Below are 18,940 nucleotides of genomic sequence, written 5' to 3' on the forward strand. Positions count from 1 at the left end.
ATATGTCCACAAAAAGACTTACACCAGAATGTTCATAATAGCTTTATTTGCAATATTCCAATGCTGGAAACAACCCAAATGTCCATTAACAGGTGAATGAATAAGAAAATTATGGTATATTCATATAATGGAATACTACTCAGCAATAGAAAGGAATGTAGATACATGCAATGAAATGAATGAATATCTAGATAATTATACTGAATTTTAAAAGAAGACAAAAAGAGTGCATGCTTCACGATTCTATTTATACAAAATTCTAAAAAATGCCAACTAATCTACAGTGACAGAATCAGGTTGCCTGAAGATAGGGGGTGAAAGGAAAAGTGATGGACATGGAGACATGCTTGCTATCTTGCTTAATATCTTGTGGTGATGGTCTCACAGACATAAACATAAGTCAAAACCTAGCAAACTGCACAGTTTAACATGTGCCGATCATTGCATGCCAATTAAGTATTCTTCAGTAAAGCTGCGAGTTTAATCTCAAGAGTGCAAGGTTGATTTAACATTTGAAAATCAATTCATGTAATTCATTACATTGACATAATAAAGGAGAAAACCATATAATCATCTCAATAGAGGCAGAAAACAGAAACAATTTGTCTTCAGAGAAATAACAAGAAAACATCCCACAATTTAAAGTCATGAACTTCCAGGTTGAAAGGGCCCACGGAGTGTAAAGCAGAATGGATGAAAAAAATACTGCTCACTCTAAGGCACATTACTGTAAAAGAAATGAGAAAGGAAAAAGAGAACATCCTCAAAGCTTCTAAAGAGAACCAAAAGAGAGTCACATATAAAAGACAAAAAAGCAGAATGGATTTGGGGTTTCTCAATAGTAACTGAAAGCTGAAAGATAAGAGAATGGTACTATGCAGTTCTAAGTAAATATTCCTTTGCAACCTAAAATAACTCTATCAAGTCGAATTCTCAGTCACATGTATGACAGGAAAATAAAAACACTCTCATCTATTCTAACAAATACATTCCTTCCACCCTTTCTTAAGAATATACTGAATTTATTTTCACCAGAACAAGAGAATACACCCAGAAAGATAAAAATATGGCAGTCAGGACAGGAGAGAGAGAGGCAAGAAGAATTCCCAAGACAAGAGCTGTACACTAGATCTAGAATACAACCATATTAGTTTATAGAAGAAAGATACAGCATACTAGTTTTGGTTTTATTAAATTAATTTTAAAAATTAAAAGACTATCTGATTTTAAAAAATACATATGAGATTTAGAGTTCACTCAGAATTTGAACTAATGATAAATGTACAGGAAACTAAGCAAATGAAAACCAAGGCAATTTTTCACTCCGAGTTAAGAGAGGAAGTATTTAAAAAAAAAAAAAACTCCATGATTCAGCAACAAAGAGTATTTACTCAGTTATACTCGTATTTATACATCCTCCTCCCCTGTCTCGCTCAGCCCTGTCCGACTCTTTCTGACCCCACGGACTGTAGTCCACCAGGTCCCTCTGTCCATGGGATTCTCCAGGCAAGAATGCTGGAGTGGGTAGCCATTCCCTCTTTCAGGGGATCTCCCTGACCCAGGGATCAGGCCCAGCACTCTCGCATTGGACACAGATTCTTTACCAGTTGAACCACCAGGAAGCCCAGTATCTATACATAAGATTGATTTAATGATAAATTGGTGACAAGAGGGAAGGCCAAATGGGAGTATTTGAGGTGATGCAAAAGAATTAAATCTTCTCGTCCATAATAGATAACAAACAAAATTGCTTTTTTAAATAATCAAAGAAATAGCAATATAAAAGTGTTATTTAGGAAACTGTAGATGCCTGACCAAAAAATTAACTAAAAACAGTAGATGTGGCTGCCTCTGTGGAACAGGGAAAGGTAAGTCAGGGGCTGCTGTATGTATTTTTTGTTGTCTCCTACTTCCCTGGTGGCTCAGACGGTAAAGCGTCTGTCTATAATGTGGGAGACCCAGGTTCGATCCCTGGGTCGGGAAGATCCCCTGGGGAAGGAAATGGTGATCCACTCCAGTACTATTGCCTGGAAAATCCCATGGACAGAGGAGCCTGGTAGGCTAAAGTGGGGGTCACAGAGAGTCGGACACGACTGAGTGACTTCACTTTACTATTATTTTAAAAGCATGATTTGACTTTTAAAATTACGTACATGTGTTACTTTAATTTTATAAAAGCAAAAATGACTCTCTTTGCACTTATAACCCTACAGCTTCTATTTCATTAAATTGGTTATAGTCACAAGGACAAGCATGAACAGGTTTGAAAGCAAATATAACTGATCCTTGGCAATGAACTAAGTAGAAGTAGAGACAAGAGGACTTGCCAGAGAGAGAGTCCGACCAGCCACGGGGACACTGCATGCCAAGGGTGTTTGGTTACCATGTTTTACAGAAGGAATACAGAGCATTGGTAACATAGCAAGTCATTTAAACTGAGGTCAGTGAAAAGAGCTTCTACTGTAATGAATACAGATAATAAAGGAGGCTGAAATGAAACAGCTTTAATCCATCCATTATTGGTACCCTGTCCTTTTCCATGGGTCAGATAGAGAAAATTCTAAGAGGAGATCAAGATCATCTTTCCCAGCGTCATTCAGTTTCCCCTGAAATATTAACCCTCTTGAGGGAAATCTGCAAGTGAGGATAAATTAGAGTCCTTTCGAAGGGGAGGTTATCTTATATATTTTTTTGGCTAAATCCACAAAGTGAGTTAGAAAGGTAACAAAGGAGATAATAAAGCAAAATCTGCCTTTTGCACCACGACAGGCCTGATTTCATTTCAGTAATGAGATTTACTCTATTACTGCTTATTTTCTCCTTTGCATTTTTGGTAAGGACTCAACACTATAGAAATAAGCACTGCAAGAGAAAAAAAAGCACTCAGGAGTTCAAAACAGGACCTGAGACATCCTATATCCATGCTAAGTAGGGTTGTAGCAGATCTCTGAGATTCAAAGCCTATTTTGCCCAGTAAACAAAGCCTCAAGGTTCTGGGTATTTTGAATAGCTAACTGTTAGAAGAGTTAGAAAGGCTATGCAGAGCCACCTTTCAACAAATCAACTGATTGCTGATCTCTCTGCTGTGCTATTTTGGGCAATGGTCTACAGAAATATCACCTGGTAAGGGGAATCTGGTTCTTGCCCTTCCCTGGACTCAATCCTGGAGCACCTAAAAAGATCAGATCTACCTCTCTCCCTCTTTTGCTGAGCCCACAGAATCGTGACAGCATTCTTGATAGGGAATTGTCAGATCTGCTTTGCAGCTAAAACTAGAAAACTAAGCAGGGTAGAACGGGGCTTTGAGCAAGGACAGAGCCATTATATGATTTAATAATACTTTTCTACACATATATTCAGCTAGGAGGGGCATTTTGGAGCTCCTGTAACCTATGCAAATCAACTCAAAACAAGTATTCCCTTTTCTGCTTTTTTCAGAAGCCGGTAGGTTACCTTCTTCTTTGGTGTCAGTAACCACAGACCATGACTCAGGTCCAGTCATATGCAGGCCTGGTTGGTTGAGTTTCATAAAGAATTCCTCCTAGAGGCTGGGAGGGAGGCCCAAGAGGGAAGGGATATATATACATATGTACAGCAGAAACTAACACAACATTGTAAAGCGATTATATGCCAACAAAAAATATATGGAAAAAAAAAAGAATTGCTCTCTATTGCATGATGACCTCTTTATTATCTGGGCCCCAACTGTGGCCATTAGCCAGGCCCTGAGCTTGTCACAAGCCTGTCAATACTGCTTTTTTTAACTTTTTATTTTATATAGGAGTATAGCCGATTAACAATGTTGTGATAGTTTCGGGTGGACAGCAGAGGAATTCAGCCATGCATGTTGTCAATACTGTTTTTTTGATGGACTGAACTGCTCATTTTAGATGGAAAACCCTGATTTTTTTTTTTAACCATCATTGTTTGAACACAAAAGAAGCCTGTGATACTCACCCTCCTGTCTTACTTCAGATCACCTAATTCTGCACATTGTAGGACAAAGATGAGCAACAGAAGTGACCTGAATTTACACTATTTTACAATCATTCCATTCACCTCATATACCCTGGATGTCCTCCTTCATCTTACTTTTCACTTCCTCCACAATCTCTGCCTTCCCAGCAATGATGTTGAGCTTCGTTACATAATGGGGAAGACTGCTGAGTTACTGGATGCTTTTTTTTTTTTTTTTAATTTTTTAAAACTGGAATCCACAGCTCTTCAAGCCCTGTTAAGTTAGGGGCCCCAGAGGTACCTCAGTGTCAGAGTTGTTGCCATTTAGAGCCTCCATGTTTGGGTCCCTCCAGTCTTCTGAGAGTGAAGGGATGTAATTGTCTGTCAGAGCATCCCAAACCCTGTAAACAAAGAGAAGCTCTCATTAGTGCACATCTGTGGCCTGGCCCCGCCTGGAGGAAGGAAGAGCTAGGCCGGGGGAGGATAGAGGCTTCTGTGCGTGCCAGGCTGAGATCATCTGCCTTCCAGCATGTAGGAGTGAAACAGCTTAAAAACTGAATTTCAGGCACTACCAGGAGAGAAGGAGCCAAGAGAATGGACCCTAGCCAGGAACTTCAAGGCCAAAAAAAAAACAAAAGGAATTTCTCACCATTGAGATACCAATGGTAGCGTCTACAATTAAAACACCGCTGGCAATAAAGAAACTACTCCAGAACTAAATCTGCCCCTCGACCAAACGGCTCCTATCCCATGAATCTAAGAAATGCCCATGTTTCCTTTCTTACGGGCAGAGAAGACTGAGAGGAAGAGGGAGGAAGAGAGAGACAGACTGATCTGGGCAGATTTTCTGGCTGAATCTCATTAAGAACAGGGTCATCGTCTGGTTTATTGATACAGCTGACCCTTGAACAACACGAGTTTAAACTGTGAGCATCCACTTACACGTGGATATTTTTCCAAGGAATATTGTAGTACCAATATTTTCATTTCACAGATCTTTATATTAACTAAAAGTACGGGGGAAAGTTTGTGTTAGTTTAGAGATCACAATATGTGGAATCAAAAGAACTAGGGTTCGAGCCCTGATTCTCTTCAAACTGTTTCAGCTTCCTGCCCTTGTCATTTATCAATTCCTTTGTTTCTGAGGCAGAAATAGCAGAAAAATCCACTTCATAAGGGGTGGGCACCGCTAATCCCCCATGTTGTTCAAGGTGTAACTGTATTTCAGTTTCAGATGCCTACAATCCAAACAGTCAGGAATTAACTCCTTGACGCCTAATGGAGGTAAGGGGATGATGCCAATGTTATTAAGTTTCTTATTACCCAAAATGTTCCAGGGATCCCAGGATGGCACAGCCCTGACCTCTAGGCATGCAGAGTTTAAGGTGCCCTGTCTCCATCCCAGAGACTCTAAGGAAAATATATGAAAGGAATCAAACACACCAGTGCCTACACAATTAGTTTTTAGTGGGGGGAGATGGGGTCCCCTTTATTATACTTTTTAAAAATATTCTGATAGGTACATTATAAAAAAGGATACTCGACAATTCTTTTTGTTTAACTCACTATTTCAGAAAGGTTTTCTTGGGGAAAAAAGTGGGAAGGGGATTGGGGAAAATCCTGAAGCCACGAACTTTCACACACAGAAAAATAAATAAATCAGTTAACAGCAAGAGTTCATGTAAATCAGTAAACCAAGCTCCTAAAACAATGTTCTCCACGGAAGTCAGCAGCACTTGAGTTAATATAAAGTAATGAAATAATGAGGGCTCGATGCAATCTCCTTCAGATGCCTGTGCACATCAAACAGGACTGATACCTGTGAAACAAGTACAGGAAGGGATATTTTATTTAGATACTATACTATAGTATAGTATTTTATTTAGATACTATACTACTATAAGGAAATAGCCACTTAAAAATAAGCAAATATGTACACATATGGATCAAATCCAAAACATGGCAAAGTATGGTTTAAGATGCTGAAAAGATAAGTGTACATTATATATAGATAGATATAGATATATATAGCAAGTATATAGATATATATACAAGTAGATGGGTATTCTTGCCTGGAGAATCCCATGGACAGAGGAGCCTGGTGGGCTACAGTCCATGGGGTCGCAAAGAGTCGGACACGCCTGAGCGACTTAACTAACTATGTGTGTATATATATATATGTCAGAGCATAGACACTTGAAATCAGATACATAAAATGAGTTCTTAACATATATAAAATATGGAATGTATAATATACAAGTATATAAACAGGGAGATTTTCCTAGTGTACAATGCATACAATTTGGTGATGAAACAAAAGCAATCAAGAAAACACGATTCAGTGGCACTGCTTTGGCTCTCCACTGATTCATTTTTCTCCTACAATTATAAGGAAGCACTTGCACAGAGCTCATCAAGTGTTCATTAGACATTCATTCAGCAGGACTGAGAGTCTACATTTTAAACATGGGCCATAGTCCAGCCTCCACCAAGCACTATTAGAGAGTCATTAATCCAGCCTAATTCTAAATCCAAGTCTTGTTAGCATTCTAACACCAAGGAGCAAACATGATTTGCTGCCTCCAAGACAAAAGTCCGGGCACCACACCCACCAGGAAGATCAACGGACAAATCCTCCCTGCATCGCGGCGTTACACTCAGAATGGACGGCATGCATGCAGGCACTGACCTTGAAGTCTGACCCTGCAGCAAGTGCCTGGAAAACTGACTCAGCAAAGCCCAAAACAGGCAGTGCCTCTAGATAGGATGGAAGCTGGGACCTTGAACGGGGGACTACACACTTTCCAATGACCTTGAAACTGTCATTTAGGGCAGCAACTTTTCTCACCTGAGCCTCCACTGCCAGACCCTGGATTTCATCTTCTAGTTCTAGATTTTTAGTGACAATTCCCTAAACCTCTATCTCCTTGGGATTTCGAGCCATCCTTGTTCTCTTTCAAGTTTTCTCCTTCCTTTCTCACAGACGGATTTTTTTATCCTTTGAGGTTCATAAGCAACCTTTAGTAGAATGACTCCTTGTCATCATTTGCACCCCTTCCCATATCCATTCGGTGCTCGTTTAACAATAATAACCATAGCAGGCAACCTTACTGAGCAATTACTAAACACAAGCCAGGTACCATCCTAAACTCTCTATGTGGATCAATTCACTCATTCCTCACAGCAACACTGTAAAGCAGATGCGGAGGGAAGAAACACTGAAACACAGAGAAGCTAACTAATCTAAATTCACACAGTAATAACAGAAGTAGGATATGAACCCAGGCAATACAGTTATACAGCCTATATTCCTACCCACTCGCCTATTCCAACTCTTTATAAATTGTATGATTCTCGTGAGCATCAGAACATATGCCAAGTTAAAAATCACAACCAAGAACAGCAGGGCAGCAGCCGCCTCTATGTGAAAGGTCTATAACTGCATTATTCTGGACATGGTGCTTTCATCAATCTATGAAAGGAGAAATGGCAAGGTCAGCAGGGGTACACGCCTGCTTTCTGTTTAGATCTCCAGCCCGGGGAAGGTTAAATGGAAGGCAAAGGCAGGCACACTGGCAGGCACGCAGTCCCAGGAACGAAGAGAGGCCTGGGAGGGGAAAACACAAAGCTTTCTGGAGGGAGACAATGGGTTAGACTTTTGTCCCCAGAGAGGTTGTCCATCCTATCCTAAGCCAGATCCTTGGGAAGAGATGTATTCCCTGTCAGAAGTACCCTGGGTGGACTGTAAAATTCCACTTCCTGAGAGGCACCCTCCTATTTACACTTATCTTAGGCAAAGGAGACTTTGAAAGCTATCCACTATTATCTTTCATCAAAAAAACTAAGATTAAACAAGTTCCCTCAATTCTTGTTACTATGCTGTCATGACACCTGAAATCCAGTTTGTTCCCTCATGCACGCTCAGTTGCCTCAGTCGTGTCTGACTCTCTGCAGCCCATGAACTGCAGCCCATCAGGCTCCCATGTCTATGGAATTCTCCAAGCAAGAATACGGGAGTGGGTTGCCATTTCCTTCTACAGGGGATCTTCCCGACCCAGGGATTGAACTCGACTTTCTTACGTCTCCTGAATCGGCAGGCAGGCTCTTTACCACTACTGGCACCTTTCCTCAGTCCCTATAATAACAGAAATGCCTTTTCAAGTGCATATTTTATACCTTGGGCTTATATGGTTGCAGGAGACTTGGGTTCAATCCCTGGGTAGGGAAGATTCCCTGGAGAAGGAAATGGTAACCTGCTCCAGTATTCTTGCCTGGGAAATCCCATGGACAGAGAAGCCTGGAGGGCTACCAAGAGTAAAGGGCAAAAGAGCAGGACACAACTTCCTGACTGAGCACACACATATACCTGCAGAAATGACAAAACCGTCTTTTACTGTGGAGGGCTAGGGATTTGGAAAAAGATGCTAGCAGAGGATGAGCAAACCAAACAGAATTCTTTGTACAAGTGAACGTGAAGTTCACTCAGTCATGTCCAGCTGTTTGCAATCCCATGGACTACACAGTCCATGGAATCCTCCAGGCCAGAATACTGGAGTGGGGAGCCTTTTCTGACTCCAGGGGATCTCCCAACCCAGAGATCGAACCCAGGTCTCCCACACTGCAGGTGGATTCTTTACCAGCTGAGCCAGAAGGGAAGCTGGACAAGACGTGTACACTAATATCTGGGTCTGGAACTGGCAACATAGCCATCAAGGCTACATCAATCCTGCTGCACATACACACACCTATATACATATTCCTGACACTATGAGGTTAAAGGGCTCATTAGAATTCCAGCTTGGTAACATCTCTTAGGCTGGCTACTGCCCTCATCCATTGTTTTATTGGTTTCAAGTCAGGCCACACTTAGATGTGTGTTAACATGAGCACAATTTTGCTGTTAATGCTTATGAATCACGAATTATTAACACACCAATGACTTTGAACAACTTTTTAGATTCTTTCAAATGCTTCAATAGAATCTACACTATGTCTGCCTTCCATATGGGGAAACGGAACCTCTGAGAAGAGAATTAATTTTCCTAAAAACCACAGCTATCTGTCGACTTTCCCTATCTGATTATTTAGGATTTACTTGTCTTCAACTTAAAGCATGGCTGACTACAATCTGTTTATTTATCATGGGAACTTGATTTTTAACATGACCTTTAACTCAGTAATTCTATCAGAGGAACAGGAAACTCAGTGTTCTCATATATTTGGCCCCTCTGTCACCAGGGTCCTTGTAAGAGAACAGACTGGAAAACCCAGAAAGGTAGGAAGTGGGGTGAAGGCTGACCATTCCCACTCGGTAGGCCTCCAGGTTGGATCTCTTATGACAAAGAAAGGGTGAGTCTACATATGCAGAGAAGAGATTCTGGAATATTTTCTAAATTTAAAAAACTGAAAATATATTTTCATACAGATTGACTCTCTCTTAATGATTTCCATGCCCCGACAAGGCAGAGATAAGTTGATATTTCAGCCAATTCTCTTTGAGCCAAATAGTTACAAATGAAAACTTCGGGATTTCCCTGCCCATCCAGTGGTTAAGGCTCTGTGCGTCTAATGCAGGGGGTCCAGTTTTGATTCTTAGTCGAGGAAATAAAATCCCACCTGCCACATGGTAGTGCCAAGAACAAGAAGAGGAAAAAAAATCAAAACTTCAAAGGGAATCACTCCCCTTGCTTTCTGATTTGTGCTATCTTTCAGGAGATTACTTTGGCCAAGAATTTCATTGTTTTTGTTTGAAGCTTCCATTATGTAGTTCTAACCCATCCAAAACACTTGCAATTCATTGGCAGATGAAACCTCTAACTACCAAACCCCAGCAAGTTTATTAGAACAAGAGAGCTGGGCTCAGGAGACTATTAACCAGGTTAGACATTAAATTATCTTTTTCCTTTACCCCATCATAATATTACAGTTGAAGTAGCTGGATGGGTGTCTATAAAACAAAGTGTGTAATTTGATTCAAATTTTTAAGCAGTAAAGCTTTAGATATGTATGAAACACACACTGAATGCCCAGAAAGCACAGTATTACAATTTCTCTCCCCAGATTCTTCCCACCACACTATCCCCACATCATATTTTACCTGTAAAGAATTATTCAGCTTTCAGTCATTTAGCTGAGCAGTCAATGAGGCAGGCAAGTCAGAGAAATCAGGATAAGACCAATAATCCCATGTGATGGTAATTAACATTGAGTGGCCTCTGCTAATGTGCTAGAAAAGGGTAAGAACCTGGTTGTTGAACCTCTGTCCTTAATGAGGCAGAGGGTGGTTTAGACAAGGACTAGACAAGGAGACATGATCTGTTGGAAGCAAAAGGAATTTTCAGAGCACAGCCTGGGTGAGGTGAGAAATGAGGTTCTTAGCCAGTCCTTAGCCCTGCCTCATCGAAACTGAGCTCCAAAGGTTCCAAAGATGAGCACCATCACAGTCAACTAGAGTTAAGCGATGAGCCCAAGGTCACACAGAGAGTTAGTGAGAGTGTAAAAATGACAGCTCATAGTGTTTCTAGTCCATTGCATGCTGCAGTGAATTATGGTCAAAGAAGCTCTGTATTATAATAAAGCCCCAGAAACATTCTTTTTTGACCTCGAGGAGCTGAGCAAATTGTAACAGGCTCCAAATCTAAAAAATCAGCTTGAAACTTAAAATTGAATTGAAACACATAGCCCACAGTCACAGTATTGGTCACCAGAGTGAAATGTCCTCTGTGATCGTACCTTCAGGCTAGCATTAATTAAAAAGAAAAGGAGGAAATGCATTACGTGTACCTATGAGGCTAGCTATTACTGCTCATCCAGGTCATTCAATATTCACTCAAAAAACATGATTTGATCACTTACTACATACCACGCACTGTGTCAGATACTGGAGACAGAATAACGAGTAAGGCAGACAGACAGACAGAGAGCCCTAATATTCACAGAGATACGGTCTCAGTAGTTTTCAGATAAGCAACTATCTGCCAAATATAATCGGGTTCAATCTTGTAGTGCAGAGGTTCCCAGTCTTTTTGGCACCAGGGACCAATTTTGTACAAGACAAGTTTTCCACAGACCGAGAGTAGGGAAGATGGTTTGGGGATGACAAATGCATTTCATTTCCTGTGTACTTTATTTCTAATCTAATACCACCGCTGATCTGACAAGAGGTACCAGTCCACAGCCCGTAGGTTGGGGACCCCTGCTGTAGAAGGGGTCTTCTTCCCCCACTTACTTATGGGCAACTTTTCCCACCCAAGTACATAAAAAAGAGAAACCAAAAGTGCAGTTGCTCTTTTGACTGAAATTTCCACTACCAACTACTCGACATTTCCTGTGTGATCCCTAAAGAATAGTTGATGCATATTTTATCCCTATGGGGAATTTATGCCTATTTTTACTAAATATCCCAAATACCTTCTTTAATTCATACAACAAACATCCTCTCCTCTTTCTAGTCCCTCCTTGAACAGCACTTTTTTCAAATCTCTACTCATGACTTCTGTTAAGACCCCAGAAGGTGACTATTAAGTGACACGGAATACTCAAAAGCCATTTCACCTGCTTATCATTTTTATTTTGTCCAGGGTAAGTCCCCAATCTCTTGGTTCAATGTTCATGCTTTCTTATTTGGACTTAACTTTTGCAGATAATCTTTCCAGTTCTGAGGGGGTGTAAATAACTTGGAGATTTTCAAGTTCCTGTGTTTTGTAAAGAAAATTGTTTCAACAACATAGTTCCTCTTAGTTCATTTTTTTTTCTTGCCCTTATCTCTAATATCTGGATGGATTGTTACGATATAAAGCAAGCTAAAAATAGACAGACCCCCAAATTTCCCAGGCTCCTGAATTTTGATTTTGTATCTAGGGAAATCTCTTTCCTAAAAATACTTTATTCCTTTGTGGTTTCAACTTAAGAAAACTCTACAGGTGATGACTGTAAAGGGATATAATGGAACCAGGTTAGCAGTTTCCAGGGTGCAGTCTCACTTATACAAAAATATAAGTAATACACCGTAAACCCAAGGATAGAAACTGATTCTATGTCAAGGAGCCCCGGACGCCAGGACTGTAATCTGAGACCACAGGGAACAACTGAGACGCCTTACTCCTCATCCTGCAGGGTCTCCTCCTCCTCTTGAATCTGGAACTGGTTCTTCACGGGAGCGAGGTTCTCGGTCTTGGCGTTGTAGTTCCGAAAGCAGACGTTGAGCTTCTCATCAAATTCATTCACCAGGTCCTCCATGGACTTGAAGCTGATGATTTCAGAAGAAAAATTCTCCAGCTCAGATAGGGAGGGGTCCTCGAGATGGTGGGGAGATGAGCCGTAGAAACACCGGGGCTTCTCCTCGGGGTCTTCTGAGCAGCAGGGCCGAAGGTCCTCAAATTCTTCATCCAAACTCACCAGTGGGGCCTCCATCCTTGCCCAGCAATCAGAAAACTGCAATGTTCAGGATTCGTTTATCTGGAAGAAATAGACACGGTAATGTGAGTTTGGACTGGGCTTTTATGCCAGCTCTGTTGAGGAGCCACAATCACTTATTACATAATCACTCATTACTCTCAGCCCCTAAAAACAAAGACCCTGCTTTACTGGCTCCATTGTCTGTGCTTCCTCACTGTTATACCCTTAAGGAGTGCGAATATCATTATCAGCGTGAATAATGCTAACTTAATAAGCATGCATTTTGGAGACACACCTGCTTCCCATTCCCTGCCCCCGCAAAACAAAGCCTAACTTTAAAAAGGTTAAGGATGCAGGCCCCCTAGACCAGGCTGCCCAGGCGTGCATCGGCCCACATCCTTAGCTCCTGCCCAGCTGTGATCGTAGCAGTAATTTAACTTCTCTCTGCTCCTCTTTTAGTCTCCTTAAGACAGAAATAATAGCAGGACCTACCTCAAAGGGCTGTCCTAAAGGTTAAAGGAGTGCCTAGAAGAGTGCCTGGGAGATAATAAACACCCATGTTGTTCAGTTCATGTTCTTTGTATTATGATGGTGACGATTAACATAGGTCTACATCCTTAACCATGTGCTCTCAAAACTGGGAGGTTTGTGGGACTTCCCTGCTGGTCCAGTGGCTAAGACTGCATGCACTCCCAAGGCAGGAGGCCGTGGTTTGATCCCTGGGATCTAGATCCCACATGTCAAAACTAAGAGTCTGCGTGCTGCAACTAAAGATCCTGCATGCTGCAACTAAGACCCGGCACAGCCAAATAAACAATTTTTAAAAATTTTAATAAATATTGAAAAGGAACTTCCCTGGTGGCCCAGTAGTTGAGACTCCACACTTCCAACGCAGGGGGAATGGGTTTGATTCCTGGTCAGGGAACTAAGATCCTACATGTGGTACAGCACAGCCAAAACAAATAAATAACCTGGAAGTTTTCCATTACTTATTTGCTAGCAAAACCTGCCATGACCTAAACTCATTTGCCAACTAAACCTGATCTACATGCTTATAGAGCTGTTTATGGTTTTAACGTATCCCATTTAGTGTATTATGCTGCAGAAATTTTTAATTTTTTTTTAATTGTAGAGATGGCTGCCCCAGCCCCCAGGGGGTGACATGCGGACTGTGCACTCTATTGCTGCATTCCAAACCCTGAGATCATTTCAGTTCTGGAACATGCCTGGCCCCAGGGGTTTTGGACAGGGCTTCATGGACCTGGGTGTTACTACTCTCATCAATAAACGGCGGACTAATAGAGCACTAATACAGACTTTCATACAAGCACCTGAGTTTTTTCCAGACACACAGCTTATGTCTGTAACTAGAAGAGTGGATTAGTGACCTGTAAGAGAGAGACCCAACTACCCATGTCCTCCAAAGCCAGACTCCACAGCAACCTGGGGCACTGCACCCCAGAAGGCTGTACATTCAGGCCTCCCTTCATTTCCCAATAGCTCCGGGCCTTCAGCTGTGATTTATCCATCTGTATGTATACAACCAAGCCCTTCCCCAATTTTAATTTAAATTCCTCGAGGACACCGACATCCTCTGGATACCCTCCGCGGTTTCTAGCACACACTGGCCTGCGGGGAGGCAATCAATCAATGTGTGCTCACTGACAAATGATCTTCCGGCCCCCTCACAGTGTTTTCATTTTCCACTGCAGGCAACACAAGCTCATTGTCTACCATGCCCTTCTCTACCTACTCCGTTTCCTTCCCTGGAACACAGCAAGGCAACCAAACTTCTACCTCTTATCTGTGTGATGACTGATCCAGTCAGATGCTTAAATTGGAACCACTACCCAAGGAGAAGCAAACAGAGAGCAAAAACCATCCTCCACCCCTACCTTTAAAACTAAAATTCTACATAAGCAAGGCAGATGGCATGCCAGGTAAGGACCTAGACAGTCCTTCCGGGGATTTTACTGGGATTGAGTCAGTTACCACCACATCTCAACAAAACACATTCTGAGTATTTATAGTTTGCAAAGCCAACGTGATAAGACCTCAAAATACAAAAGGTACAAAAGCAGTATGACAGCTTAGGAAGTAACACAGGGTCGAGAGTCAACAGACCTGCCAATGCCTGACTGAATGAGAAGTACTGTAGGTCTTGATTTCCTCAACTGTTAAAAAGAAAGTGTTGAAAAAAAAAGTGTTGGTATAGAGCTAATACTTTTGGAAGTCACTTTTAATAACATATTAACATAATTAATAATTTAACTATTTTAATATAGTTTAATCCAATATATCCAAAATATTACCATTTCAATATCTAATCAAAAATTTTAAATATTAATGAGACATTTGTCACTGTTTTTTCATACTAAGTCTTCAAAATATAGTGTGTATTTTACATTCACATTATGTCTCTATTTGGATCAGTCAAATTTCAAGTGTCCAACAGCCACGTATGGCTAGTGGCTACCATATCAGACACCCCAACTATTAAGCAATACACAACTAATTGCCAGTTAGAGGTTCCTCACCTATGGTCAACAGACTCCTGAGGGTTCTTTGAATATACCACATTTCATTTTTTTGCATTTAAAAGCATATTTCATGGAATTCTCTGGTGGTCCAGTGGTTAAGACTGTGAGTTTCCACTACCAGGGGCACAGTTTTGATCCCTGGTTGGGGCACTAAGATTCCACATGCTTCTCAATGTGGCCAAAAAAAAAAAAAAAAGAGAGAGATAAAATCATATTCTGAGAAAGATCCCAAAGGGCTCCTCTACAATGCTAAAGTGGCTCATCGCACTAAAAAGATTAGGAATCCCTGAGTGCCAAAAGAGTGAGTTTAGAAAAGATCACTCAGTGTGACAGAAATTAAGGAAAGGTTTACAGACGAGAGATTTGTACTGAGAGAGCCCCAGGTTCCCATCCTGGTCCTATCACTTCCCAGCTTTGAGACTCTGGGCAAATTATAAACCTCTTTGACTTCATTTCCTCATCTGTAAAATGGGGTTTACGATAGTACTTATATTGGAGGTTGCTTTGTGCAGTAAATGAGACAATCTTTGAAGTGTTAAGCACAATGTATGGAATACATGAAGTGTCCAAAAATGTCAATAATATTAGGAAAGCAAAGATAGTTACATGAAAATGTGAGGTGACAGTGCTTCAAGTAAGAAAAACTATCCTTGCCAAGATATTCCCTGTGTGATGTTTCAAAATGCTTATCAAAAGAGAGAACTATCGCTGAATGAATGTTACCATGCTTTTTACTAAGGCACTCCTGCTATTTTCAATTCATGTGGTCAAAGCCTCTCAGATCACTGGTTCCATTTCAGCAAGACATGAAAGCTAACCAGCTTGTATTCCAAATATTCACACTTCCTTTAAATCTGTACTCTTCCTGGAGGGGACAAGGGAGCTGGCATGAGAAGGTATACCAAGGAGGATGTTGACTTCAAGCAACAGAATCTATCCCATCAACCAGTAACAAGATGGCAATCCAATTGGAATCTAAGACTACAATTGAGTTTTGAGTGATGGCAACAAGCAAGATTATTCTGAAAGCACCTGTCCTCAGCACAGGCTCTAGAGAAAATGGATTCACCTAGAAGATTATAAAAGAAGAAACAGATATCACCACTCACTCTGCAGTTCAGAAACATGATCACTGGAAAACTCACAATATAGTCTGATTTCTTTTCATCAACTCATTCGCTCCCCAAGCGCCGAGAAGGTCTGCATGATTGACCAGCTGCGGATGAAGCTAAAATTGAAAGCACTTGACACCCAAACTGAGCCCAGATTTTGTAGAAAGAGCCCAGGCTGTGGCAGAGGAGGTGAGAGGCAAGCATCTGGCCCACCTCAGCTTCAAGGAGGGCTCCCTGAATTGGGGCTGGCCGTCCTTCTTAAACGGTGCCCCTTCTTTCCTCCTTTTCCTCTTCTCTCTTAGTGGGGTGCCTCTGCCCCCAAATGAGATGTCCTTTTCTTGTATCTTGGCAAGCTCATGCCTGTCTTCAGTCACAGCTCATTTCAGAAGCTTCCTTCCCTTAAAGCTGGGGTGAATTCAGTTGAGCATTTATCCTCCTTCTCTGTACTTCCAAAATCAACTTGAGGGAAAATAAAAGTGAAGAATGGCAGAAAAAAAGGAATCATAGGAGGGTGGTCTTGTCTTTTTCTCTTTAGCATAGAACGAGAGTGCAGGACTACAGTTTGCTCATGTCCTATTCCGTTTATTTAGGCTCCCAAGACATGGTGTAATTTGGAAAAGCAAGGACCGCGCCGAGCTTAGCGGAGACCCAGTAGGAAACGCACAAGCCTCTCACGCAGCACAATGATACATGGTCGCCGCAGCTCAGGCTGCCGGTACCGGTTTCCCAGTGCCTGCTCTGCTGAGCTGAGCAGCAAAGAATTCACCATGCCTCCCCCTGCCGGGCCTCTGCATCTCCACACAGGCCCCACTCCATCTCCCCTTCTTCCCACTACTTGCCCCAGAGATCAAATGATTCTATGTGCCCACCGGCCTCCAAACCATCCCCGAAGCTGACGGTCCACTGACCCACCTTCGGTTTTCCCACTGCTCCTCAGCAAACCCCAGTGCCAAGCCGCACCTTCGGACTGAGAGTATTTCACCGCATAGAAGTCAGCAACCTCTTTGTAGTTGGGCTTCCCCCCTTCTCCCTCCTGCTGCTCCATCCACCCCCATCCCACATCCCCTCCCCCAGGCTGCCGGGGTAAAGAAAGCCCCCTCCAAGCAGCACAAAGCCTGGTGCTCCGAGGAAGCCGGGCTCACCCCGCGCAGGCCGCACACATACTCCACGGCCACGGCCCTTTCGGCCCAACCAGACCCGGACGCGGGGGACGGAGAGGGGTCAGGAGGTGGTGTCGCGGCGAGGAGGGAAGGGACGGGCAAGACAGAAGAGAGGTTGGTTACAGGCCCCGGGGGGGGCTCTGTCGGATGCGCCCCCAGCCCCCAGAGGCCCTGGGCCCACAGGAGCGCAGTGCGTCCCCACCAGCATCACACTCGTCCTTTCTCCGACCTGCTCGTGGTAAAACAATCGCTCCGCCAGCGTCTGCGGCAGCTGCCAGTGGTTCTGACACTGCAGGAATGCACGGTCCTGGGGAAAGGCTCGGCATCACAGGGAGGGGCGCGGGCGGGCTGAGGGCCAGGTTCTTAGAGGCAGGGAAGATGCTGGGGCGTGTAAGGGAGCCGGACCAGATGACGGTCCTGGGCGGAGGTACCGACCCACTCCTCCAGCACCACCCGGCAGCGTCCCCTGCTTCCCCCAGCCCCCAAACCAGGCAGCCTCCGGCCACACACACGCGCGCGCCTGGCTGGTGGGCCGCGGCTCTGAGGATGCTCAAAATGAGGGTCTGCTCGAATCCCCCGGCCCTCGGGCACGGCAGCCCACCCTGCTCTCCCGCGAAGGGCTGGGCAGGAGGGCGACGGCCCTCGGGCTCTCCCTTTCCGATTCCAGGATGGGACAGGATGAGGTGCGGAGACTCGGTGCCCCCAGCCCTGCCCACCGGAGCATCCCAAGTCGCGCGGGGCCTCCTTCACCAACCCGGTCCACCCCCCACCCACGGCAGTGGGTCGGTCCGGACTAAAGGTCGCCCCCCGCGACGGCACCTGTGCGGGTCCTGGCAGAGGGAGGCGGATCGCGGGGCTCAGCTGGACACCCCCATCCAAGGGCCGCGGCGAGCGGCCGGAGCGCAGCGGCAGCGGCAGCGACGAGGCACACAGCGCTCCCCCGGCAGCTCCGCCGGCGCCCGGCTCTCGGCTCCCCTCCTCCACTCCGCCCCCTCCGCCCCCTCCCCGCGCTCGTGCCCGGGCTCCGGGAAGGAGGGGGCGCGCGCCGGGCACCCGCACAGCGGGCACGCGCAGGACCCGGACGTCATCTTCTCGTTAACATTCCTTGCTTTCCTTGGTGCGTGTGGCTTGCCTTTATGAATATTTATGACTACTATTTCTCTTTCCTCCCCTCCCTACCCTTCAGCGCTGGCCTTTCTGCTTCGCTCATGAATATTCAGAAGCTCAAGATGCGTACTTGCAGTAACTCCCAGTGTGGGTTTCTCACTGGGAGGGCCGGGCACTGTAGCTTCATCATGAAAGCGTAGGCGGGTGGCCGAATGGATGGGCGGGGTGCGCAGGCGGATGCCCGCAGACACACTCAAAGACCTCCCTGGACTTTCTGGACTCCCCGTTTTATTCTGCTGGAGACTGGCGTGAGCAAGCTGAGGCATGCCTACAACCCACTCGAGGTTTCAAAAGTAATAAACGGTTTTAGCACCCAAAGACGCAGGGTAGGGGCTGGCTTCAGGCCAAGAAAGCTGCAAACATTTCCACTATCCATCTGCAGGACTTTTTCGTGGGTCCCACACAGAAAGTCTGTACCAGTTAAACATTAACTCCTCAGTCCTTCTCTGCAGCCCCTGGTAACCACTATTTTACTTTCTGTCTCAATGAATTTGGCTATTCTAAGTACCTCTTGTCAGTGGAATCATTTGTCCTTTTGAGTCTGTCTTATTTTCCTTAGCATAAGGCTATCAAGGTATATCCGTGTTATATCATGTGGAAGCATTCT

General features: G+C 43.8%; 1 protein-coding gene across 5 annotated transcripts in view; it reads right to left on the reverse strand.

Moving 5' to 3' along the window:
* Nucleotides 1-18,482, reverse strand: part of FEZ1 (fasciculation and elongation protein zeta 1) — a 42,380-nt gene extending 23,898 nt beyond the window's left edge. The window contains exons 1-3 of one of the 5 annotated variants that reach the window (XM_040255810.1): nucleotides 18,404-18,482; nucleotides 12,059-12,414; nucleotides 4,259-4,358 (exon numbers count right to left, since the gene is read on the reverse strand). In XM_040255810.1, the coding sequence (XP_040111744.1) occupies nucleotides 4,259-4,358; nucleotides 12,059-12,369 (411 nt within the window). In that variant the 5' untranslated portion in view covers nucleotides 12,370-12,414; nucleotides 18,404-18,482. The other 4 variants (XM_040255806.1, XM_040255811.1, XM_040255807.1 and 1 more) reach the window with 4 other exon arrangements.
* Between the last annotated feature and the right edge of the window lie 458 nt (nucleotides 18,483-18,940).

The sequence above is a fragment of the Oryx dammah genome, unplaced genomic scaffold, assembly GCF_014754425.2.
Source record: "Oryx dammah isolate SB20612 unplaced genomic scaffold, SCBI_Odam_1.1 HiC_scaffold_15, whole genome shotgun sequence".
In the NCBI taxonomy this organism is placed as follows: Eukaryota; Metazoa; Chordata; class Mammalia; order Artiodactyla; family Bovidae; genus Oryx; species Oryx dammah.